At 42.3% G+C, this 25,829-nt stretch overlaps 3 protein-coding genes across 3 annotated transcripts; all 3 read right to left on the reverse strand.

The window, feature by feature from the left end:
- Positions 1 to 3,428: 3,428 nt before the first annotated feature.
- rps15a (ribosomal protein S15a) lies at positions 3,429 to 7,767 on the reverse strand. The gene is made up of 5 exons (XM_076090601.1): positions 7,617 to 7,767; positions 6,568 to 6,705; positions 6,195 to 6,274; positions 5,776 to 5,861; positions 3,429 to 3,560 (listed from the first exon to the last, which is right to left on the reverse strand). Exons 2-5 carry the CDS (start codon positions 6,698 to 6,700, stop codon positions 3,467 to 3,469), a joined length of 393 nt encoding a protein of 130 aa, XP_075946716.1. The 5' UTR covers positions 6,701 to 6,705; positions 7,617 to 7,767; the 3' UTR covers positions 3,429 to 3,466.
- A 2,007-nt stretch (positions 7,768 to 9,774) lies between these two features.
- Positions 9,775 to 14,832, reverse strand: notum2 (notum pectinacetylesterase 2). The gene is made up of 11 exons (XM_076090795.1): positions 14,186 to 14,832; positions 13,963 to 14,015; positions 13,285 to 13,380; positions 13,103 to 13,163; positions 12,314 to 12,426; positions 12,106 to 12,208; positions 11,556 to 11,744; positions 11,262 to 11,362; positions 10,813 to 10,960; positions 10,638 to 10,685; positions 9,775 to 10,078 (listed from the first exon to the last, which is right to left on the reverse strand). The coding sequence occupies exons 1-11, from the start codon at positions 14,830 to 14,832 to the stop codon at positions 9,775 to 9,777; spliced, it is 1,863 nt and encodes a 620-aa protein (XP_075946910.1).
- Positions 14,833 to 23,442: 8,610 nt separating this feature from the next.
- On the reverse strand, positions 23,443 to 25,829 carry coq7 (coenzyme Q7 homolog, ubiquinone (yeast)). The gene is made up of 6 exons (XM_076090797.1): positions 25,632 to 25,829; positions 24,938 to 25,116; positions 24,733 to 24,847; positions 24,439 to 24,578; positions 23,971 to 24,039; positions 23,443 to 23,776 (listed from the first exon to the last, which is right to left on the reverse strand). The coding sequence occupies exons 1-6, from the start codon at positions 25,714 to 25,716 to the stop codon at positions 23,699 to 23,701; spliced, it is 666 nt and encodes a 221-aa protein (XP_075946912.1). The 5' UTR covers positions 25,717 to 25,829; the 3' UTR covers positions 23,443 to 23,698.

Here is a 25,829-nt window from a genome sequence, read left to right on the forward strand (position 1 = left end):
GATATAGACATCAAGGCTGAGAGAGAGTAGGCTTAATATGAGTGAAGTATTTAAACGTATGGTTGCATTCAACTGTTGCTTCAACAGCCAATAACTTTATTTCAAATGTTTGGCTAAAACCTGCTTCAAATTGTAAATACAGTTATTTAAAAGTTGCTGAATTTGACCTGCAAGTATGATGATTTGCACGATTCTATTGGGTGGTTGGAACATAATGATCTGCTGGGCTACAGACCACAGAAGGTGTAGGTTTCTTAATGTTTTGGGCAAACTGCCCCTTTAAATTTCTCATTCTTTTTGCTTGACTCTATGCCTCCTTCCTGATGAGATTGTTCGACCATCTTCCTTATAGTTTAACATATTAGCATGGTATCAAGCACAATATGTTCTGTCTTGCACGTTCTGCAAAGAGTTGCTCTCTCCCTGCCTCTGGCCCTTTCTATCAAAGCGAGCCAAACGGCACACTTTTTCTTTCCGTATTAATGTATTCTATTTGTTTTGGGAGCTGCCCGTCTCGCCCTCTCCTCCACAGCGGTGCTCTAAACCCTTCAGGGACATCTCAGGGATCCAGCTGGCATCTGGTGCAGGCTGGAGGAACATGTTGGAGGCTGCCAGGCGGCGGACCCTGATCCCCAGATGTATGGTTGCACATTGTCTTCAAACAGACTCTGTCACTGGGGCAGAAACAGGGAGGGGTTTGCAGGAATGAAGGAGGCTTTCCAAAACACGTTTCCCTCCTCGAGCCATCTTCAGTCTGAAAGAGCCTCAGGACTTTGGACTCTACTCGCTGATGCAGAGGTGCTACTTAAGGCTCTAGTTATCATGGGGAGCTGAAACGGGTCTGAAGTGTTCTCATACTGCAATGTCTACGCTTAATGTTGGCACCCAGAGGGTCCTGATTTGGGTCTTACGACCCTCCGTTTGTCCGTTAACTCTGTGACGTGTTGACCTGCGTTACAAAGAATTCCTTTCCGCCTAAAACACACAAACATGCCTCCCGGGCTCAGAAAAATGTAATGATTAAGGCAAACGGCATCTCACTGCTGCTTGGTGTGTTTCAGGCGTAAGCGATGTGGGAATTATATTTTATAGTAAAAATGGCAACAAAAAGAAAGACATGGTGGATGTTTTGTAGGCTGATTAAAGTTTTTAGAGTTTTTGAAGCCGACTACTTTTAGGTCCCCTCTTAGGTTACCTGGACTCCTGATCTCGGTTTCTTTAAACTCTGGCTGCGGCTCTGGCTGCGGCCGTGGTTCTGTCTGAACTGCACACAAACACCTGAGATTCACTTCATTCTGTGAAGCTGGTGACATTTAACTCCCTTTGGTCTCAGGCTTATGGGAGATGGTGTTCATTAAATGCTGCTAAAAACACAAATATTAGAGATATTTATTTAATAAAAGTTGACTTTGGTTTCTGTTGCTGTCGATGAACATACATAGAAATAGAAATGCAGCTAAAAACACCGACAACAAAGCTGGACAAAGTTTTAAAACAATGACATTTCTGAACAGTAACAGCAATAGTGCAGTGTGAGGGTGCTAGAATAAATATGATGAATGTTTACTGACAGCTTGCTTTACATTTATTTGTATATCTGGAAATCTGTTGAATTCTTATCCTAAATACTTTTCATACTTTCTGGAACTTACATTCCTATTTGAAATTTCAAAGTTCTTTCATTTCATACCTGTACTTTAAGATACGGTAACTTACTAAGCTTGATAAGCTGTAATAAATTAAAATACCGTTTCCGTTGAAAGGGAGTGTAAATGCCTCTATCCAGAGCTCAGAAGTGTGTTCTTAAAAGCACGTTTTAACTAATCTCTCCCCAGGAGTCTGGCAGAGTTTCTGGTGAAGTGCTCTCTTTTTACTAAAGTTCAACATCAAGAGAGAGACGGCATGAATGGGAGTGGGGGGGGGGGGGGGGGGGGGGGGGGGGGATTTTAAACTTACATGGTCCGAGCCGTTGACCAAATCAGTCAATTCGGCTCTGCTTCTAGTAGTCTGTGCTCTTTGATACTTTACAGAACCCCCCCCACACACTTAAAATACTGCAAGTACTATCAACCTGTCTATGTCACTAACAGAGCATAAAAGCTGTACTTCTCTAGCTCTTCGGATTTCTCTGAGTGTCGTATCCTGGCCGGTATCTCCGGTTTTTTCTTCTTCTTTCGTTTACAAGGCAGCGCTTGAGTGCTGTGAACCCATGAGGGAGGCAGGCAGCGTGTGCTCTCAGCCCACGAGGAGCACTTGGACAGAGATGTTGCATTAGCAGGCTGTTACTTCTCCTCTTCAGAGTCCAATGTGATGTCAGCAGCAAGACGCCGAAGAGGTTGGAGACGAGACAAAATACACAGAGGACCCCAGAAAAGGGGTCGCGGTGGTGAGACGATTGCAGGAGCAAAGAGCCGGAGCTTTTTACAAGCTGCCAGTTGTAAAGCAAAGATGTGGCTTAATGGCTGCTGGGGCCACAGAGACAACATGGATGTCCTTTTATTAGAGGTTCGTCTGGAGTCAGAAGTCCTCTTCAGTCAGGTGTTTATGGAAGTAACTCTGAGGCATGCGCCCCGGGCAGGCATGTCACAAACTCCAACCACTTGCAGTAGATTCTGTAATGGTGTTGTGGTCTCAATAGGCAGCCGCATGCTTCTCTTACACCTTTTAGCGCAACAGCTGCTGTCAGACTGATAAATGTTTTATCACTTTCTCAGTTCAACGTGCAGCCACTAAAGCCTGAGCCGAGCCGAGCAGTTTGTTGCTTTTCACTCTTGAATTAAGTCCTCGCTTAATTGCAACGACCACAGATGAGACAAAGTTATTATGCTTTCACACACACACACACACATCCAACGTCCATATGTCGCATAACTTGAGTCCAACAAATTCCATTTAGTATTTTTCATGCACCTACAATATTTATTGTCTCAAAGATCGGTGTTTCATGTAATCTTGAAAATTGGTATTTGAGCTCATTTTTCTGACCAATGGCTGTTCAGTTCAGTCACCTGTTGCACATTATAATCTTGTGATAGAGATATGATTTTGTTTTTTTAAATGTATATTATGTTTTATATAGAGGCGTTTGTTGGAGCAATGAAGATCTTACAATTTTTTTTTTTTTTTTTTTTAAATATGATATTTTGGAGTCAACGGTAAGCAGGTTCTACTTTTACCGTGTCAACCAACTTCTGTTCAAATGTTTTATCAATTATAATTTATTCACTTCAGTTTTCCATGACATCTTTACACGTCTAGTCTGTATTTCACGTTGCATTCTTGTCAGAAACCCAAACATACCGGCAGTCTAGTGTGTTCTAAAAGGATTTCGTCTCAACCAGAGGACTTTTATTGATCCTGTGACAAAAGCTGCATTCTTCTCAACAGACGCCTCTTTGTATGAAATAAGTCACAGCAGACTTCCAGCGTTCACCTGTCATTTCTTTTATTTGCAGTTCTTTACATTTTAGAAAAAGAATCCAAGGATTTTGCCTCCTGTGTGTTTCCGTCTGGCCTCTTCGTGGTCCATGATGCCAGCTGAGGTGGTCAGCACAATGTATCTGTGGAAACACAAGTCAGCACGTCACCAATCCACTCGGATAAATCCATCACACTGCAGCAGGCTGCGTGAGACACACAACTCAACATCTCTCACACGGATCACAATTATATAGTTAGCACATAGCAAGTGGAATAAAACTATAGGACCGCTAACATGTACCAGCTATCCTGAAACAAGTACGATTTAAAACGTTTACCGTCTGGCCTCCAACTGTCAAGTGTAGTTTGTTTAAAGGAGCAAAATAAAGAGCCTCCTTTTATATACACACACACGCACACCTATAACTGTGTTGAGTGCATCTCAGACTGTAACTGTCGTTTACAGCTCCACAGGTAAATAACAGTTATCTCAAATCTACTCCCGGCAGATTGGTTAATAAATTGAGCGCACATTTGTTGAATATTACGCTTTTTTCGAGTAAGGTGGAACCAGACAACTTCAAGGTGACAATAACGTGCAACTCTGGAAATAAGGAAATATGCATCATGAAGACCATCAGTGCCGTGTTGACCCATCTACAGAAGAAAACCACTTTCAACAAGTACCAGCAGTTTACAATAGTTATTTTAGCTCCACAGATAGAAGCTTCTGCAGGTCAGCTGTCCCACATCTTCTCTTCAGATAACAAAACAGCAATTCAATATGTTCAGAGTAATAACCTGGTCAATCAAATTAGTAAATGGGTTTAAGTTCACATACAAGACCCAACTAATTGTAAGATTTTTCTATTGTTTCAGTTTTACCGATCACTCTGTAAAACACACGGCTTATTAGAGGCTTCATCTCACATTCTGCATCTACAGCGCAGGAAACAGAATGACTTCCTCCCATCATTCACGCCTACATACAGCCTCTGACTAGCACCGACTCCAACATAATGTAGTACTGAACTAAATTACTTTTTACAGTGGTCAATGGTGTCTTGAACACACAAAAAAGTTATGCTAAGAACTAACGGGCGGGTCCATTATTCAGGGTTCTCTGGCATAGAGAGGACAACTTGGTGGATTTCTGTAACTGCAGCATCGGTGCTTCTAAAACTTCCCAAATAAAGGAAGAAACGACACGCCTAAGTTTTAGTCTGGACCACAGCAAAGAGGCCGCCACAATGTTTCTGCTGGTAACGTGCCACCACAGCAAATAAATTAAGACATTAGGTTCCTGCCATTTGCTGTTTTAATATATTTTAATATCCCAGCTTTACAAAAGGCAGTCGGCGTTTGCGAAAGCCGCTCCACATGTCCCTTAACTACAACGCCAGTGTGCCGAAGTTTACATCAGTAACATGTTAGGAAATTGAGTATTTCTTTGTTAACTTTCTCAAATAATTAAGTTCGAACAGACTCTGTAAGACCACTGACTATCCACGTAACAATTGTCATTCTTCAATCAATACAAATCCAAAAATACATTGCTTGTAAAAAAGTGATGTTCGAGACAATTTAAGGCATGCTGCCTCGGTACACATGTATGTGGGTGCACATGATCAGGATGGCTTCACATTATTTAAATCCGAGTACTCACATTTTGGTCTAAATACAAATGCTTTATCAAAATGCTATTTTCCCCACATCCGTCTAAAATGTTTTTCTACCCAACGCAGGTTTCTGTACGATGATGATGCTGCACCGAATAAACACAAACATCCTTAAAGTCTGTGTAGTAATGTTACACAGTAACGGCTTTGAGAAGCAGACAGGAGAACCTGCACGAAGTTAAGGAATGTACAGTTAAGTGAACGCCGAATTAATTTGACTTCAAAAGTCACACGAACACAAACTAACAGATCAATCCAGCGACAAGCAACGTCCATGTTCTTCCAAGATAAAATTACCGTTATGACAAATGCAGTCTGAAGATTCAACGGCTTCAGTTTACAAACTGTTTCAATTTAAAGAATAAAAAAACAGAACGAGCTACTTACATTAAAATCATTCTAATATACGGCAAACTGGGATTCTCAGCACAAAATCATCAAATCTCTTGAGGGGAAACTAAATTAACCAAATTTTCCAAAGCAGCCACAGAGGACCACCAAGCAGACAAGACGAGCATGAACACAAGCCGAGGACTGGAGGACTTAAAGGGTCCAGTGGGGTCAGCACTACATCACTGCCAACATTCAGGTTGGGTTTATTGTGTGTGTGTGTATTTCATATAACATATATAAAACAATATATATACACACACACGTTGGTGAATATGATTCTTACCCAAACTGTCTTGATGGCAGCAGGTTGTTCTGCCACTTCTCCAGATCCTTGAGCTGGAGATCAAAACGTGGACTGATCACGCCGCACTGAAAGACACAAAAACACGCCGGTTAACACTTCAGATTCACGCGTGAAGTTAAATACTGTAAGATGTATAATCTGTGGCAGCTTCAGTATTCCCCTGTTGCATTTACCGCTTTAAAGCAGTGAGTTTAATTAAAGTAGCTGCTTCTAGAGGCTTGCTTATATCATTTGGAAGAGCAGATGTGACGGAACAGTTTCAAACAGCTGCAACAGAGCTTTAAATGTTTTAATTTGTAGTGTAATTCATGTGTAGCGCAGACAGTTGATTCAACATTGCATTTAATTGAAATCTTGTTACAAGCAGTGTTACAGCTGGCTCAACGCAGACAGTTTACCTTGTTCAGCCTGCCTGTGAGATTGACGACAATTTTTCCGGCTCTGTGGTCGTCAATGATCTCAAACTCACCAATGTAACCTGGAGGTACAAGTGACAAAGAACAACATTATTAAGTGTAACACTTAATGATTTCATTGAGACACTAAACTCTACAGCCATTATCGTTCTTTAAAAACCTTTTCTGCTGGATGTTGACCATCCAGTCACCAACTATACACTCTGTTGTAACTTGCATTTCCTTCTAGCTTTACAACAGCAAATATAATGCCCAGAACACAGCGCTGCCACTTTCACACGGCCACATTATTAGAGTAGTGTCTCATAATACCAAAACACCCCTCACTCAAAGCAGAGAACAACCAGTCACTCACCGTGCTTCATCATGACGGTGAGGAAGCGCACAATAACCTTGGAGCAGGGCCTGAGGAGGACCTGGCGTTTCCCACGCTTCTCAGCATTGTTGATGCATTTCAGGGCATCCGCTAGAACGTTCATGCGCACCATGATGCCTGCAGACACAGGGAAGAGATCCATCAAGGGATTAGCGAGTTGTGTGTGTGAGCCACAACTAGCAGAAATGAAGCTATGCACAACTTCACAAACCACTTCCTTTACAGTCAATGCTTTACATACTATGGAGAGGAGACCTGAAGAGGAGTTTACTTCAATTTAAGGGAGCATCATGCTACATGCAATACGACTGGGACACTAATGATAGATAACCTCGGACCTCGTCCGTAAATATTAAAATGTACAAGTGAAGCCCATGACACTTTAGTCCAGTAAGCAAAGTCTGGCTAGCACTAATTATGTCACGACTAGTGCCTTTCTCACACACAGGTAGCGTTACTAGCAACAAGGCTAACATTGGTAAATTACGTGATACCTATTCAGCAGATACCAGCCGAATTTTAGGCGCAGCAGCAGATACACTCATATATAATTCGCTTGAGTAACACTGAATACGCTAGACTCCCATAAAGCATGGTCCTTCATGAGCACCAAGAAGCTAACGTTAGCTAGCTTAGCCGACTACGTTACACTGACATAGTAGTAAAGCATCCCCCAGATAGTGTTCAACGACGTGTCGACCACGTACACAATATGTTAGCCTCGCATATCAACGGAGAACGTTTATATATATACGTCTTATTTGTTTGAAGTAAAACACTCCTGTGGTTTCGAAGCTAGCCGTTTCAGGCGCCGTGAACGCACCAATTCCCAGGGCCGAGCTGAGGTACTGTCCGGTGAAATTTGTAGTCCGGTTGTGTTTAACTCGTCCCACCAATCGAGGCGATAATCCTCCCAAATCATTAATATGAACTTACGCTTCAAGATGATCACATAAATGGGACATATAACATGCAGATGCTTGAGATACTTAGAAGATTGAGAGTGGCAGTGAAAAAGGGCATCTTACCGGTTCTGCAATATGGCGGAAAGAGGAAGTGGAAGCGAACGGCAATGCATTATGGGAAAAAATCCAAGACCTTTTTAAACTAAGATGAACCCCACCACCGTGAAATGACTGTCTTTATGTTTTTCATCAGAAACGCACTGCACGCCCGCTGTGCCAATATAAAACGACACAGAGACTATTTGCACATTTACATGTTTCCCGGTAATGTGGCTTCTAAAAACAGCTTTAAGGCCTTCGGGCAAAAATAAAAAAACATTTTCAACCAGGTTTCACCATCAGATACGTGCAGCATCTTTAGTTATCATGTGTCAAGTTTAAAACAGCGCCTCTTAGTAGTAAGGATGTACAATTGCATGCATACATTTGTATCCGTTCCATTGCGTTTAGCTCGTGCGAAATATATGCATAGTGTATTTTACAATCATATTTTAATGTTCTTATCTAGAGCAATACGTCCTTCTGAGTGCAATCAAATATTTATTTTCAGCATATTAAAAAACAAAGCCGATTTCCTGGTTTATGCACAGTCGATTTCAGTGCAAGAAGGATGATATGACCATGTCATGGCAGCAAAGGAAGGTTGACAAGTTTAATTTTAGTTTTTTTGAATATTAATCGTAGATTAGGGTATCTTTGTTTTGAAATTTTCCAAAAGCACAATATCTGTACTGTCATGGTGGGTCATAAAACAGAAGAGGCCCAGCTACATCGTAGGTTCAAGGCAGTCTTTAATATGTGTCCTGTCACTTCTGCTGGTCTCACATTTGCGAGCATGATGCCCGAATTTGTGCAATCTTTTAAATAGTGTTTCTGCTGAGCAGTGGAATTTAATGTACATACCCTTTGAAGAAAATGTGTGTTATTTATTGCCAACTGAGATTAGCATATAATCAAATCTAAGAATTTAATAAAATAAAATGCCAAGATAAAGCAGGAAACATGTTTGTTTCTTTCAGAAGGTTCATTGACACAAGCTAAGAAACAACTTTAATTATTTTCCTTTTCAATATAAGACCAGTGTTTTTATTTTTGCATTATCTCATTTTATGTATACAAAGCAGTTGGTGTTGCGTAATTGAAATGTCCTCTTTTATCCACATTAAATTACTCATCATACATAAAGAGTATATGTTTTGAGATGTAAGCTCCTCAGACTGATTGAGTATATAGTTCCCTATGGATCAACAGATACTGATTAGTGCTCTATAAGAAACTCTGTGAGGCTTTTTCAGTCTGAAAGAAAACTAGGTCGGAGGTCAGAGACCTTACGCATCTTCTCATTTCACCTTTTTGCATATAGCTTATGATTGTGTTACAATAAAGACTTCAAGAGAATCAACAAACAGAATTTGATGAACCACAAACGAGTCAAATTAGAATCTTTATTCCCTGTTTTAACATGAGCAACAACTCAGTCTGATCCTTGTTAACAGCAGGTACGATTCTTGTCACATTATTATCATTATCATTCATACAGTAGATGAAAATAAAACATACAGATACAGTAACATCTGAAAATGCCTTGCAAAACACAACATTGTGAAAGAAGCATGAGTTGCAAATATTGACAACTAGGATTGCAAAGTCTGTATTATGTCCATGCATGTCACTAGAGAGATGATCCTGACAACTGAGTGGTAAATAACCACAGCGTTGTTGTTTTTAAGGCAAATTTATCAATTCACTGCAGACGTCCCATGTTAAATAGTTGAACTCCTGCCGGCATATACAGAAGAGCATCATGCACGTTCACCACCAGGAGCTAGAGACTAAAACTAAGTCACAGAAATCGCAATCAGTGTCTTTGGAACTGTGTGTGTGAAAAACAAATGATCGGGTTAATGTGAGCCTACAGTATGTCTGGCCATCTGCTGAAACTCAAAGCTATTTAACCAGTACAACTGAAACACCTTTGATTTAGACCCAAAGCTCTTTCCTCTAGTGTCCAGTAGAGGGACAGCCAAACCACTCGGACTCAGTGACATACCCACCAGTCAAGTCACCAATTTAACAGACGCATGAAGCATAATGGAATGCTGAGCAGCACAAGACCAAGTAACCAGATTTCTGTACTATTTCTATGGTTACATTAAAATTTCAACACATTATTTCTTCTATTAAGCCTTTGCATGGCTCAAGCTTCTATCCACTTTTATATTTAGCCACCATTGCTGACCACGCTGGCCAGAGAATCTGCATCTTCCTGGGGATCCAGGCCCAGCTTCTGGAGGTCAAGGCCCATGGCGACCAGCATCTGGAGCAAAGTGAGCTCCTGCTGGGTGGTCTGGTCCACCAAGGCTGGGCAGGTGGGGTTGCACTGGGGCCACTGGCAGGTGTCCACCAGGTGGAAAGGACAGCCTTTGGCAGGGGTTCTGTTGTTGCGGGTGGCCTCCAGACTCCTGTCCCAGCAGTGCAGGGCCCGTGGCAGAGAGGTGCCTTTAATTTGGAAACTCATCCAGTTGCTGGAAGAACAACAAGACAGGGAAGTTAGGGATTAGAAATAAAAAGAGGCAAACTTAGAGAAAGAAAAATAAGTGAAGGGAAAGGGTGGCAGAAAGCATAGCAAAGACCGGAACAGTGTCATCAGTGATGTCATGGACTGGTCACAAGATTTGCAATTTGCTTTGGCCACTTTTGGCTCATCATTTTATTGCAGCAAGGGTTACCCAGAACAGCAACTGCAAAATTACCTCCAATGACCTTGGACCTTCAGCTCCTCCCATAAAGAATCTTCTCCCTCATTAAACACACCTAACTTAGCCTGACTCTGTAAACCGAGCACTGACCCATCAATATCCATCTGTGCGGCAAAATAATGTGTGTTCAAGGGGTACCGAGGGGTTAAGGAAAGTGTGAAATGGCATTTGGTGACGTGAAGAATGTGGTGTGATGAACGAGCAAACAAAAACAGCAGCATGAGCTCACTAGGTAGAGATGACTACTGGTAGAGTCGAGAATAAAGTGAGAGGCGGGAGGCATGAAAGTGCCTTACCACCAAAGGAGTCATATATCCAGTCTTACCTTCTGGTAATCACTGTGTGGGAGAGGCAGGACGGAGCAAACACTGCCCTGAAAAACACAAACAGAAGAATACAGCCATCTCTCGATGTTTGTCCAACTTTGTTTTAAACCACCCGATGCTTATTATAGATCTGTTGATATCACTTTTCTTCCAAACAGGTTTTGGGGATCTTACGTGACATCTCTCAGTGAGATCTTGAGCTCCCTGCCCAGGTTCTGAATGTACTGCCACTGCTCCTCGGACAGACTCTGTCCTCCCATGTAGATGTTCTCCACTCTCAGCTGCTCCTCATCAAACAGCCACTGCACAACAAACAGAGGGGCTACAGGGAAAACAAATAGTTCAGTTTTAAAGATGCTCTCAATATATTCATATGAACACGTGCAATGGAAAATGGTGACGCTCATAGTGATGAACCTAGAGACAGAGAATTGTGACCTGGTGGTTTTTTTCCCCGTGTAGCAGCCTATTTCTGTTTCTGACCGAGCGTACGTGATGGCAGGTGTATTGCTCTGCAAGCAGCAACACCACAGGCCAAGCGTTCGACCCGTTCTGACCAGGCATGTTTTCAAGGGGCACTGCACTGGTCATGATAAACTTAGGAGGCCCCAGCCAGCACTCACAGGTCAAGGTAGAGTACAGTTTGTGGCCAAAGAAGCACTGCCACTCCTCTCCTCTCTTATGGAGCTGCCGGCATCTGTCAGGTACAACCCCGTTCCACAACCTGAGAAAACACAACACACACCTTTAATACACACAAATATATTGCTCAATCGCTTCAACGATAAAACCAAATATAAGGAGCACTGTTATATTTGGGACGGCAAAGGAAAGATCATTTCTGTATCTGCTGGCCCGATGAATGTGTTTCTTTACGTATATTCTATATAGGCTCACTGAAGAATGCATGACTTCACCTGAGTCCTATCTTGATAGCATCTTCAGGTGAGCAGGAAATAGTCTCGGGGCAGTTGGGTGACCTCTGCTGTTTACTCTCTAGAAACCATCCAGAGTCCACGAGGCCTCGGACCTGAGCCTCTGCACCGAGCTGCTCCAGCTGACTGGCCACCCTCTCGATGTTCAGCAAAACACCTGTTCCCCCAGCACTGCAGGAGAGCCAAGAAAATAAAAATATAATAAATAGCTTGGCTTTGAGAGTACCACGTTTTTTTAGGGGTATCATAATGACAGCGCATGCCAGCTGTTCCCATTCAGACAGTGGATCTTGTTTTAGGTCTTGGGGGAGTCCAAACAACCATGCTGCTAACCTGGGAGGAATGTTCACCATTACAGGGCAAGGCCCTTTAATAGACATTATGTCTTTATTGTTGACAAGAGGAAGCACCCAAAATAGAGCTTCTCTTGTTTAATGTTGGGTATGGAGACGGTCCAGATGGTGCAGAGGATGCAGGCTCTTGTCCAAAAGCTGTGGTCAGCATCAGCGTGCAAGCGATAAACCAAACTCACCTCGTGCCAGACAGCATGACAACCTTGGCCTGCTTGATTCCTTTGGGGACGAGGTCTTTGACGACCTCGCGGATAATCAGGGATCCCATGAAGGTGTACTCAGCTGATAACAAATACACACATCAAATAACTGAATAACTGGAACCAGGATACTACACAGGACAAGAAAAACAACAGAAAAAAACTTTAAGGATCTGGAGAAACTTACTTGCATTTGTATTTCTATCCCTCTCTTTCTCCTTGCCTTGCCGTAGCCTTGGAGGAGGGGTCGGGGCGACCCCCGTGCCACTCCATACATCACTGGAGCAGTACGGGATGAATCTGCAGAAAAGGAGACAATCGCATTTGTTAGAAAAAAGCTTGAGGCCATCAAAACAACTCCACCTCTCCTCCGTGAAGGTCATCTCTTCTGTCATTTATTAGAAACTGGCAAACCTGTACAAATCTCACTTAGCTGTTGGTCATACTAGTTGGAAGATTGTGTTTTAAAATATCTTTAAAAGGTAGTCTTATATATTCATATACTGGATCAAGTGACCATGCCGACACTTATTCCCACAATATTAGTTCCCCTCAGTTCTGTCGAGTGTTTAAACATTTTTAATCTCATTGTTTTGGTTTTGCAGCCTGCATCTTTACTGTTTTGGCTCACGCTCACCAATATTGCCGACCCCTTCCAGAAACAACAGGCAGTTTTCTTTTAATTAAAAAAGCATTACAAAAAAACATGGTGCACTACCTGCCCAGCACCAAGCGGCCAAAAAAACAAAACAATGAATGCAGCTGTAAGTAAGAAAAGACAATGACAACAATAGGCACAAACAAAAGTGATTTATTGCTGTTTTAAATATAAGCCATGAGATCATATTTTGATGTCTACAGAATTGTGGATGGGGAAATGTCTCCGTCAAACAAACATTAACAAACACGGATTGTCTGCATGTGACACTTCCAATAGTCACAATAAGACACACGGTGAAGATATACAAGTACTTACACAATGTTTGCGTTGTGCCAGTGTGGGTTTTCCTGCGCTTGAGAAGACAATATTCCAGTTCCTGTAAATGCAGCAATCAGAGACCACACAGATGTCCATTTGTCTCACAAAAGGTTACGTAAAACGAGCAACATCATGGGAACAGTATGACATGCATTTTAAAACAAGGCCGGCTGACCTACCTCTTTTTGTTTGGGGCCACCCCGATGAGCTCATTAGTCTGGGTATATTTTGGTACCTGGAATCACAGGTATCTTTGCTGTGGCAGCACCAGCCACCTAAAAATAATAGAGACTAATATTAGACATTCACATCAGGCACAGAAGGGAGACCCTTGTTAGCCCATCACAGAGGCCTTTGAGGAATGGAGAGGGAAAGGAATGCACCTGTAGCCTGGTCTGCTAACGAGACTATATGTTTGCTCAGAGTTGGACAAAAAAGACGAATGATTCCTTTAGTTTGCAAACTGTCAGCAGCTGATTTGTGGGTTTGACATAAAAAGGGGGAGAGAATTTGACTTGATTGAATTTAGAAAAATGTATTACACGCTACCGCTCATTATAATACACCAATAAATCATATATCCTGTTTTAGAAAGTCCAGGTGAAATGCTTGTGTTCCGTAAAAGTGATGCACTCCTCTCCTGTGCTCTCAGAATACGTAAGTCAAGCTGGAGGACAATCCACATACATTTCCCCTCATTCAAAGTCTATCGAAGTGACAGGCAGTAACCAAAAAAGGAGAATAACAGAGAAGAAGTGACAAGATGAAATCCCCATCAAAATTCCAATGGGGGCATCACGCCAAAACAAGCTGACCTTTGGGGACCAATTTAACCAGTTGGCTTTTTAAAAACTCACCTTCCAGAAATAACAGCCATCGGCGGCTTCCTCTGAACTCCTTTAAGTAAAACCTGCAGAACCACAAATAAACAGGAATGAGGAGATGGTGGATATAAAGCAGCCATGTATGGACACACTGATGTTCTATGTAGCTTCTAAAATCACTGTATTATCTGCAAACGGCAAAAATCTCATAATTTCCTCTTCAGGAAACAAAAAACAAAACTCAAGAACGTCTCACCCAGCCGCTGTTCCATCATTACATGTAACTTGGTTGTTCTTGAGGAAGTGCAGCCTCATATCATCTGTCTGTTGTTCAGCTGCACGAGCTCCTGCAGCACCCTCCCGCCCTGCTTCAGCTGTGCCTCCAGCACCTTTAGTGCTTCCAGAGCTCCCAGACCTTCCAGTGCCTCTAGTGCTTCCAGTGCTTCCAGAGGTCCCAGAGCTTCCAGAGGTCCCAGAGCTTCCAGTGCCTCTAGTGCTGCCAGTGCTTCCAGAGGTCCCAGAGCTTCCAGTTCCTCTAGTGCTTCCAGAGCTTCCAGTGCTTCCAGAGGTCCCAGAGCTTCCAGTGCCTCTAGTGCTTCCAGTGCTTCCAGAGGTCCCAGAGCTTCCAGAGGTCCCGGAGGTCCCAGAGCTTCCAGTTCCTCTCGTGCTTCCAGAGCTCCCAGAGCTTCCAGTGCTTCCAGAGCTTTCAGTGCCTCTAGTGCTGCCAATGCTTCCAGCTGCTCCAGCAGTCAGATCAACCACGAGGGGAGACTGGTCAACATCACCTCCTTGGTTCCCCCCAGACTTCTTGGTGGACTTGCCACTAGCTTTAGCATTACGGTTGTTCTGACACCAGATTCCCCCGAGCAAAAGCAGGAAAACAACCTTGTATAGTACCTTCATATCTGAAGGCAACACAAGAAGAACAGATACATGCAATGCGTAATTACTCATTCATAATCTGGCTACATACATGCACATAAAAAACATGATTGGACCAAATCTTCCTCATCTAATTGTCCATAACTTGTCTACATTAAATCCAACACTTTTCAACCGGGAAATTTACTTACTTCTCTAAGAAGAATCAGCTTTGAAGACGGTAGCTGAGGCACCCCAGGGGTCAGGCAGACCACTGGTGCTGCTGAGGACAAAGTGGGAATTTCAGAGCGCAGTGACCAGGTGTGAGAGGAGGATGCCAGTCAAGAGTAGAGATGAAGCCTTGACCAGGTTTTGATGAAGCCTGAAAATCAGCTGTGAGCTTTATAGTGCCACCATATGGATCAGATTTCCTCCCATTTTCACTTGCAGCTCCAGCCAGACCCTGAGATAAACTGCTGACGACACACCGCGAGGGGAGGTACTGGACGGCCAGTGGCGAGGAGAAACGATAACACACGCGTCTCTCAACACATTTCAAGTCTTTGCACACACCCACCACTTAGCTCTCTCCCTTCTGACCATGGCTCAAGAACGAGCTCTCCTTCCCCCTATTGTCTCTCTCCTTCTCCCTTCCATCGTCCATCTCTGATCGCCAGTGGTAAGCGTAACTGCATCGCCCCTTTGTGTGGTATGTGACCCCGAGGTCATTGGAGTACACACTTCAAACACTCAATAGTACCGTAAGGGTTCCCGCATGGTCAACAATTTAGCGGACACTCTCAAGGCACAGATGGTGGACACTCTAGTTGGCTGAAGCAACAAGCCCAAAACTTCTTTAAAGAGTGATATAGTTTCTTATTTTTAAACATCCGAAAAAATATAAAAAAAGTTATTGCTAGTGACATTTTTGATTCGTAAACAATGAGATTCGCATTTGATAATCTCCTTCAGCGGTTCAAATTGATTTTCATTGTGTAAATGACACGTAGCACACTTTTTGGGGCCCCTGGGCAGTTGCCCGCTTTGCCTAGTTTGTAATCCAGCCTTGTGCCACTAGGATGGCTGAAGGGTGACGTACCACTGATCGCTGAAGGTTCATGAGGCCAAGGGCTCTTAAATTCTCAACAATGAAATGCACACCATCCTGACGTGTCAATCAAGTCAAATAATGATTGCTCGGAAGGCCAGAGGCTGCTGAGGCTGCCGGGGCTGAGAGGAGTGCTGGGTGGCAGCAGAATGAGTTGAGCACGGAGGAAAAGAAAAAACACAATAAACCTTCAGTTCACATCTAAATAAAAACATTATGAATTGGTCAAAGGTAAAAAGTAAAATGGGTAGCAGAATATTAGTCTTTGTTGTTGGTGTCTTCAAGATTTTCATTCTCTTTTTGGCAAAAGAAGATCAAATTGTCGGTAATGTCGTCTGCAATAATGAGCTAACCATTTAAAGACTTGTTAACAAGGCAGACAGATTTATCACGGTTTGTCTAATTGCTTTGTCAGAAAAAAAATGTTGTCTCATTTTCAAGCATTTCAAGCTATTCTATCTACTTTCAACTATGGCCAGAAAGAAAACAAAGCTAGTCAAAAATATGTCTGTGAGATCGTATGCACCTACGCGCAATAAAAATGTACCCTAAGGACAGAACTATACTGAATTTGATCTACCGAGCTGAACAATTCTTCATTCCTTCAGTTGTCTTGAAGCATGCACACCACCATCTGTCTTCCCAGAAATCAATGCAACAATCTGTTTAACAGATACCTCAAATAGCTGAAAACCAAAAGAAGTTGCTGTAAATCTATCACCATTTCGCTAGAATGTCACGAACAGAGAGATGGCATTGCTGCTATTTTGTTTTTCTTTGATATGGGATTGGACAGAATGATGCGTTTTTCACAGCAGGCTTCAGATCAATGGATTTAAGTGAATTTGTGTGCTACCCCTCCAGTGATTCAACTCATCCAACTTGTCAAACATTGTCCCTCTTTGCATCTAGAACAGACACTCACATACCACACACACACACACACACACGCAAACATATACAAAGAGAGACCTGACACACTTCTGAAGTCTTTTGTCATCTGTGTTGTAATTTTTCACAGCCAACCTCCAAGGTCAGGACACCTAAAGCCAGGGTGGTCCGGGCACTTTGTCTGCTGAGCATGCGTGTCATCACCAACCTCAAGAGCTGAAGGCCCGGTCGCCAGCTAGAATATTTGTCGGCTGATAGCTTCAAAGAACGAGCGAACCAGAGACAGCCGTCATGTGCTGGATTCTTATGCCCGCACAACAGCACAGAAAGGTTGTAACTCACAGGTAACAAGTCCAAAAATCCCACCGTATGAACAACACATTCAAACCTTAGCGTGTTTCAATCAACAAGCTGTTGTTGTAAGATTAATCAAAACTCATATTTGTATAAAAATTCAACAATAAAACCTTCCATAAGGTTGTGAACCATACCACAATCATGCCTCGCAGCCTCCTCTGCCATGTTGGGTGTAATTTGACAATCTACAACAGCATCCCTCTGAATCTATGTTGTCACCAGCAGTGGAGAGCATAGCTTGGAAAAGAGGCCCATGATTAATAGGAGATAAGAGTGGCATCTTTACAAGCCACATGAAAACAAGCCTCAGGCGAGAGATATGAGACCTGGTTGGAGTAACACTCTCCATTCAATCAGTGAGGATGACAGGCAGATCTTAGCGGGATCAGTGCGAAGTGCTCGGCCATTGCAGGAGGCTAGCAGGTGGGGTGGGCAAAGCTATCCCTAAAACCAGGTGTTAAGAGGCCTTGCGTGGTAACCTTCTGCCGACTGCCAATGCATCAGTGTGATAGATGGAGGAGGGGTCGATGGCACGAATACAAGCTGTTGGATTTAGGAGGGTTGGGATGGTGATGTAACAGGCATAGTATCGGATAGCTGACAGGCAAATACGTTTTGTGTGCTGCGAGAAGCTGCAGCGCACTCTGCTGAACCTCTCACAATCCAACTATGCATTCTGTCCACCTTATCGGCGTGCCAGGCGCACCTTCATCCGGGCAAAATATGTTCCACCCCGAGTATGAATACCAAAACCACAATCCTAAACAGTCAAAGATGTGTAAAGGACAAATTGTGAGATTAGATAGATAGATATCAAGTCATGCAACTTGCTTGTACCCTGTTTTTTTCCTCAAACAATTTCTGCCATGAAAATGTTATCTTCTCCATCAGGGTACAATCTTTTTCCTGCCAAAGTGGGCCACTGGTTCTGAAAGGGGATGGGGTGGGTGCATACTGTGCTTGACTGATCAGCTTGTCTTTGGGACTTGTGACACAGTGGAGCAGCGACGTGGCCTTGGAGTCATGCTGGATGAACCACCAGGCCTGTCAGTGCAGTGATGGATACCAGCGGCGGGGTCACGCCGTGCTGGGCTTCAACAAGAAGTCTTCACACCTGATCAACAATTCCACTATCGCACAGCACAGGGTGGAAACAGCTGCACAAGCCCCATCTGATAAGAGAAGATTCAGATAAATATCACCTTGATGTCTGTTTTCTTGTCCACTTAATACCGTGGGTTCATTACATATACCTCAGAATCCACACCCTGAAAAAGTTTGGACATTCTGCATATAGAAATCAGCTTGCCAACGTATGCTATGTGGCTGTGATTTGCGAGGAATATAAAGGTCTGCAGGACTTAATACACCACTAAAGTGAGGACAGGACAACCATCCAACCAGCTCTATTAGGTTGTCCGTAGGCACAGCTGTGCTTTGAGGTCAATTTGAATGAAAATGCTAACATACTGATGTTTGGCAAGTATACTGTTTATAATTTTAATCTTAGTTTAGCGTGCTAGTAGTGGTGCAACGGATCACAAAGCCCACTGTTCAGATCGGATCACGGATCAGAGTCACCGATCGGATCACAGATTGGATCATCACAAATATAACTTTTAGAGATCCCTGATCACTGTGTTTTGCTGATCCATGTTGTTATTTGATTATAGCAGCTGGTCTTCAAGGCTCCAGAATATTATTTTTGCCACCGTCCCAAAAATAATTTCAACCGCTCTGAAAGTCTGTTAACCATCAAAAATTCTAAATGTTATCTTGTGATAACAGATGACTTTGTTATAGTCATCTATATTGTTTTTTTATTCTCATAACAACACACAATTAAAATAATAAGGAAATAAAAGATTGTATTTTTATGGATTAAAACAAATCTTATTATCAGTAGTTTAAGTTATGTATTATAAGCTTGTAATTCATCTTTAATATCTATTTATGTTTTTGTCACTAACACTATTTTTTACGAGATTACATGTGAACACATCATCATAACTTTATAATTGACCTTCGCCCAATACTCATTTCCACTGAACAGAGCCTGAACGCATCATAATGTAACTGAACGAACCATCGCTCTCCTCGTGTCCATTTAAACACGTTTACAATGTAACATTATCAGAGATCTGCGACTAGAAAAGCATGAATGCAGATGTCCTGATCGCATATTTTACTGAATATCGGCGGATAGCGATCGTCGGTAACACTTGAATTCACACTGTGCTGGTTATCGTTAAACTGTGTAATGAATCCGCGGTTCACGTGCGTACCGATCACGGATCAACACTGGTCCATTACACCACTACGTGCTGGTATTTTCAGCATTTGCTAATTAGCATTAAAAGAACAACTGGGGTGGATGGGAATGTCATTTTATAGGTATTAACTAAAGTACTGGACACATCACACTTTGACCTAATAGCAGCACTGATGTTAATGTTGCACAAAAGTTAAGGGAACACTGTGAAGGCAAAACAAAGTTTTGTGCCAGTCCATCCAGTGCATGCTGAGGTATTTCACTGGGTCAACTTCGACCTGCTGATGTTGCCTGAGGGAAATTCAGGGAATCAAGAATCAGGATTCATCCTCTGGCACCACTCGCACGCTTGTTTGTTGTGATGATATGATGAAAATGGTGCAACATCACAAGATTCATTTTGAGAATGTTTGTCCTGATGAACCTTCCTCGAAGACTGACCTTGGTGCGCTTCTTCGTTCTCCAAAGCGATTGGTGGATGGCCCAGTGTGGCAGGCTGTAAATCAGACATTCCAGCTGAAGTGATGTCAGCCCGTTGCATGATGTGTTGTGGAGACATGTGGACACGTGGTTTACAGCTCTTTCAGGCCACACACACACACACACACACACCACTCAGTCACCCAAAAGATTTATCATGGGTCTAAGTATTTGGATGCACGTCGACATGCACACATGCATATTTCAGCAGAACAATTTGAAAATATTAATGTATGTGTCACAAGCAAGAAAAAAACTCTGTAAAACCATAAAAGAAAGTTTCAATCTGCAACACAGTAATCTAAAGCATACAGTGACATCACACTGCAGGTATTTATATGCATAGACATACCACAGAACAGTAAAATGTTTTCTATTTATAGAGTTGCCTTTCTAAGTCGGGCTGTTTTTCAGCCCATGCTGCTGCATGTGAATAGTTGACCTAAATAACCAAAGGTATATATGAAAAGCCCGACTGAGTCAGTTCGACTTAATGGCCCCTCACTTCTGGAAAGCCCTTGTTAAAGGATCACGGATCAATGCATGCTTTTAATAAGTGTGCACGTGATTTGCACATAAAATTCATGGTGACATGACAGTTAGCATCTGCGTTAACTTTACTGCCCGAGGCAGTCAACTGGGCTGAGCTCATCAGATAAAACATGATGTCATCATGTCAGGAGGATACCCACGGTGGACAGACCTTTCAGCATAATGGACAAATAAAGAAAGTGAATGTGGACAATTATTCTCTGTATTAAGGAGATTAGGGACTGGGGAATACAAGCAGATGTAGTATCAGTACTTTAAAGCATGAACATAAAGACATCTTGGAACATATGCTTATTTGCTTTCTTGCTGAGAGTTCGATGAGAAGATTGAAGTGACTCTCGATGTTTTCATCTCGGCAACAACACAAATAGGTGTAACTCCCAAAATGTCGAACTATTCCCTTCAATCCCGCCAGAGTGTCCAACAGCTTAAACCTTGATTAACCACGATGGTCCAACTTTAACAAACCTCTCTTTGTTGGGGAGGACACTGGCTGGAGTAAGTTTAAATATATATTCCCCTGTGTGCTGTTTCTTTCTTCCAACCTGACTCCTCAAAATGGTATATACGCTTATATCTCATCACAGACTAGGAGACGTTTGTTTTATGATTATTCTGTATATTCTATCATTTTAAATGAACTAATGGGAGATATGATCCATGTGTTTGTGCACTTTACAAAATGTGAAAGAATGCTGTGACTATGGGACTACCACAGCACTGTTTTATGGTGATTCTCAGTCCCCGGAGGTTACTCAATGCTACCGATGGATCTTGGCTATCTGTTAGTTACCATGAACCCCAGAAAGGCCCGCTGACTGACAGTCTGCATATAGCCAAGCCAAGAAGCAATACAATCTGTATCCGAAAGCTTTTATGACTTATAAGGATTTGTATTATTCGTGCTGCTCAAAATTTACAACCCAAATTGTTCACGGGTATGAAGACAGTCCCAGTTTAGTTTTATTGCCCTTTTCAAAATTCTCGTTGCCAATTTCTCAGTCAGTGTTTCAGCAGATTCCTCTTGAATTCTGAAAAATGAACCTAAACAGTTCACATGAGCTCCTGACGGCCGTAGACGGACACAGAACATTAACTTTCGGATTAAGTGAAATTAAAAATAAAAGTGATATTATGAAAAAGTATTACGTCTATAGCTCAACAATGACAGCTGATTTAGATGGAAAGTTGATGGCTTGCGGTTATTAACACCTGCGTGTTCACCGAGTCATCACTCCTGTTTTTATTTACCAGTAATTTTGTCACCCAACATGGTGCTGCAGATGGAGCTGTGCTTTTGTTTCTTTATTTAAACAGTTCCACCTTGCTATAAAACTGTCAGCACTATTAATCTGGGCAGAGAGAATGTTTGGTCCTCTACCTCTGATTTGCACGCTGCCCACTGTCTCGTATTACTGAGTGAGGTGACCTCTTGTGACATTTGTGACTTTTTGTTTTATTAACACAAGAAAAAGTGTTTCTTGTTCTATTCAGTGCAGGTAAGATAGTGAGTGTTTTATGGCTTTGAACATGTAGAAACGATTGTAGCAGAACACAGAGATCATAAAAGGGCATCGGTGTGATCAGCAACTCTAACCAATTAACATATTGTCTATAAAACAGAAGAAATGGAGGCAATACGGCACATTAACCCTCGAGGTCAGGTCTGATACGCAAACGCCTACCCCGGCTAAAAGAACTCCTCTGACCTCATGCTCGGCAAAATAGACCAGAGCCTGTGAACCTGGGTGAGAACAGCTCATCTCAGTGAAACACTTTTAGTCCAGACACCGACATACAGACAGGTGATGAAATAAAGGAAAGACCTGAATTATATTAATACAATGATATTGCAGTGTTTGATTAATAAACTGAATGCCTCGCTGTGTGGAGGAGACCGGGATCATTCTTCTATGTGGAAGTCTAACTTTCTAAAACAAAATGTATTAAATACATCAGTATAAATGTACTGAACTGTGTATTAAAATAATGGTATCAGATACTCAATCCAGCTATCGGTATCGGGGCATCGTTTTGCCTAATTTAAAATGTTTACTCTTGAATTTTAATCCCCAAATAAAAATGAGCAATTTATGTCTTTGTATGTATTTGTTGCATTTCGTTTCGTAACGATAGGAGATGAAATAGTATGAGAACAGCTGCAGACTTACAGGGTTCTGTACGTACGATCATCAAAACACAAAAGAAGTAAATATCTTTTGGAAGAATGGCGTTTCCCTCCAGACATCCACAGACTTGTGGTGGCTCAACCGCTTGATGTATTATGTTGTTATCTGTGTTCACATATATTGTAAAGTACGAGGTTTTCTATTTTACCGCACTCACTGCCTGCTAGAGCCAGGAGACACATTATAATCAGAAGATTTGAGTCCCATCAGCTGGCCATAAATCAACGCATCATCATCCTCCAAGTGCATGGAAAGGTTAAACTATGGGTAGAAAGGCCTCGGGTCAGTACTCGGTGTGCAGTGAGGACAAACTAATACTGACTCAGAGGGGATGAAACCCTCTGCTCAGCCTGCTGAGAGGCCTAATAGATCAGGGGTCCCTGGACAAGCCTCTTGTCAATCTCTGTTCCTCAGTGACCTAATGTACCCAGAACAGCTGTGTGAGGACGCTGAGCAGTTAGGCCAGGATGACAAGTCATTGCTCAGCTTGATATATGAACTATTACATGTGAAACAGGAGAGTTTGTTGAAGGCTGTGATGGCCGTGTGTGCTCGTAACAATACGTCCTCATTACATGTATTTTAGGTATTTATCTTTTGGTGTGAGATCTTTGTCTTTTGTCCAAGATCACTCAGATATCAGGAAGAAAAGAAACATTCATTAAACATTATATTAGCTAATTGCTGATATAAGCCTACTCTCAATACTGCAAACGTGTTTTTCTAATTTTCTCACTAACGTTACTTATCAGGCAAGCTGCATCTCACAGGAAGCATCGTGACAAAGAAAGTGAGACGACATGTACACAACAGGGCAGAGATCTGCTGTTTAATTCAGGAAGAGTCACCTCCTCCGCCTTAAACAGTCGGTGTACTATACACTGTACAGAGAAGTACAACTTTGCTTCATGTAGGCAACTATGAATGTTTGTATACAATACTTTAAATAATGTGACAAAGTGTTTCATTTACAATGGAGCGGGATTCAAATTCAAATTCAAATAATTTTATACAAACTGCGTCAATAAATCAAACAAACAGCAGAGCAAATATATAATGTTAGACACGCTGAGAAACAAGTATTGCAGCTTTGCAGCCGAGCTGTATTGCAGTTTTTAGCAGCCAGTATCCGGGAACCTAAAACACATAAAACATACTTAGATCATGGTACTTTAAATGACATTCATTAAATACTGCTAAGACAGCTCAATACTGGTGTAAATGACTACTGATATTTATGTTTTGTAGTGTACTTTGGCGTCTTCTAATCAAGCTTTTGTGGACAGTAATTCTGTGCATGGTGCAGTGAAAGAGAAGAAAATGATACTTACTGATTCAGCATCATGCTCCAGTCCTGTATCGTGATGCTCCATCTCATCATCTCTGAATTCCTTTATAACCTATTCAAATGCAACACAACACATTCATTAGGCCACAAACAGGAAGCTTATCATGTACCTTTTAGAGCGCCTCTTATTTTTTATTTTTTTTATTGTCTTATTTACATGGTTGACATTCGTTGCTCCAAACTGCTGTTTAAATTGATGCTATCGTCACAATTTAAACTATCTTTTTTATGTTTCTCTGAAGCGATCCCTCTATTTTGAATATGTATTTGTTGTGATCCCCTGTGTGACGTGTATGTTTGACATCACTGCATTCTTTTGTTGCGATGTTTGTTTGTTTCTGTGTAACACTATAAACTCTGTACCACGAGTACAATAACATCCTTTATGTATCACCATGATGCCGCTGTACTGGAAGTGTCAGAGTCACAGAGAACACAGTGACCGACTCACCTGTAAGAGTTCCGTGTATCTCTCGGGGTCCTTCTCCATCAGAGCTCTTATCTGGCTGTTGTAGTGCTCGGATATACTCTCCTCCACCGCCACAGTGCAGGCCATGGCGCCCTCTTTCCCCAGTAGTGCGCTGGACGCACCTGCAGTAGATTCAAAACAAAAGAAATGCACATTTAAGATTTAACAATAACAGCAGCAACTGACTGCATATTGCCTTTCTTACTTTGTTCTTCAAAGTACTTTATCTCATAACTGTATTATAAACTCTGCAGCGTGCGTATGGCTGGTACCAACCTAATGCAAAGCCAGCAATATTCCAGAGCGGTAGCAGCGCTGTGGGGCGAACTCGGTTCTCAGCCAGAATCTCATTGAACTTCGCTAAGTGCTTCTTTTCTTGATCCCACATTTCCTAAAGAAAAACAAACACAGAGGATTAAAAATGATGCAGTTTGCGGACTTCTGTGCTCCTTCAATGCCACGCGTCGCACTCTGCACACACCTGGATGAGAGGTCCGATACTAGATCGTCCCAACACCGCCATCTGGCCGGCGTAGATGCGGTTGGCCCCGTATTCACCAGCGTGGTCCACGCGCAGAATTTGGTCCAACATGTCCTTCTCCTCGCTGTCGCGTGGGGGCGGGACTATACCGTAAGCACGTGAGCTCAGCTGCAGGGGAACTATTACATAAAGGCTGTGGTTACAACACAATAACAAACACGTAACGACGTATATATGCGGGTTATCTAAAAGTATGTCCGTACTCGGAGCTCAAACATTTGTTGCACATTAACTAAAATGTCAGTGTCATCTGATTTGACCGCAGTGAATTAAACGCGTTAAGTTATAAGCTTAGATGCTTAAAAATAACAGTCGTATGGATGGAAATGTAATACAGCAACATTGCTACTAATTTCTGTTCTTCTGTGTTATAGAAATTATTGAAATTAACAAACAATATCTCCCTTTTAAATAACTTAACGTTATAAGTATGCCCAGTAACGCTGCTGTCGCCCTGTGACTCCTACCTTTATATTCACTCACTAATAACGAGGAGAGCAGCAGTTATGAGACAAATGCAAAACAAAGCTAACGTTATAGCTACACGTAAACCCCCACCAGGTGAGTGTAGTGCGTTAGCATGTGTAGCATGTAGCTCGTAGCTGTCGCCGCTGAAGTGAACGCTCCTGCTTACCTCTGCATTTTAAACACCGGCGGATCATTGTCAAGCCCACAGGATCCGACCAGTCGTGTAAAGCTGTGCGTGCGGCTCTGTGCATGGTAGTCGCGTTACGGTTTCACTTCACCGTCTAATCAAACAAACGTACAAAGTGTACAAACTGTCATTGAAACTCGCTTAAAGGTGGACGTGTCGCAGGCGTATGACGCAACC

Source organism: Anarhichas minor, unplaced genomic scaffold, assembly GCF_050575085.1.
Source record: "Anarhichas minor isolate MPS153535 unplaced genomic scaffold, ASM5057508v1 ptg000012l, whole genome shotgun sequence".
NCBI classification, from domain to species: domain Eukaryota; kingdom Metazoa; phylum Chordata; class Actinopteri; order Perciformes; family Anarhichadidae; genus Anarhichas; species Anarhichas minor.

Excerpts from the sequence above, each read along its gene's own strand:
- rps15a (XM_076090601.1), bottom strand. The coding sequence starts at position 6,700 with ATGGTGCGCATGAACGTTCTAGCGGATGCCCTGAAATGCATCAACAAT. Across the intron at positions 5,862-6,194 it reads TCACAGGCAGGCTGAACAAG|TGCGGCGTGATCAGTCCACG; the intron begins GTAAACTGTCTG and ends TGTGTCTTTCAG. Across the intron at positions 3,561-5,775 it reads CTGCCATCAAGACAGTTTGG|ATACATTGTGCTGACCACCT; the intron begins GTAAGAATCATA and ends GTGTTTCCACAG.
- notum2 (XM_076090795.1), bottom strand. The coding sequence starts at position 14,832 with ATGAAGGTACTATACAAGGTTGTTTTCCTGCTTTTGCTCGGGGGAATC. Across the intron at positions 12,209-12,313 it reads GGATAGAAATACAAATGCAA|CTGAGTACACCTTCATGGGA; the intron begins GTAAGTTTCTCC and ends ATTTGTTATCAG. Across the intron at positions 11,745-12,105 it reads GTCATGCTGTCTGGCACGAG|TGCTGGGGGAACAGGTGTTT; the intron begins GTGAGTTTGGTT and ends GCTCTCCTGCAG.
- coq7 (XM_076090797.1), bottom strand. The coding sequence starts at position 25,716 with ATGCACAGAGCCGCACGCACAGCTTTACACGACTGGTCGGATCCTGTG. Across the intron at positions 24,848-24,937 it reads GTATCGGACCTCTCATCCAG|GAAATGTGGGATCAAGAAAA; the intron begins GTGTGTGCAGAG and ends GTTTTTCTTTAG. Across the intron at positions 24,040-24,438 it reads GATACACGGAACTCTTACAG|GTTATAAAGGAATTCAGAGA; the intron begins GTGAGTCGGTCA and ends GCATTTGAATAG.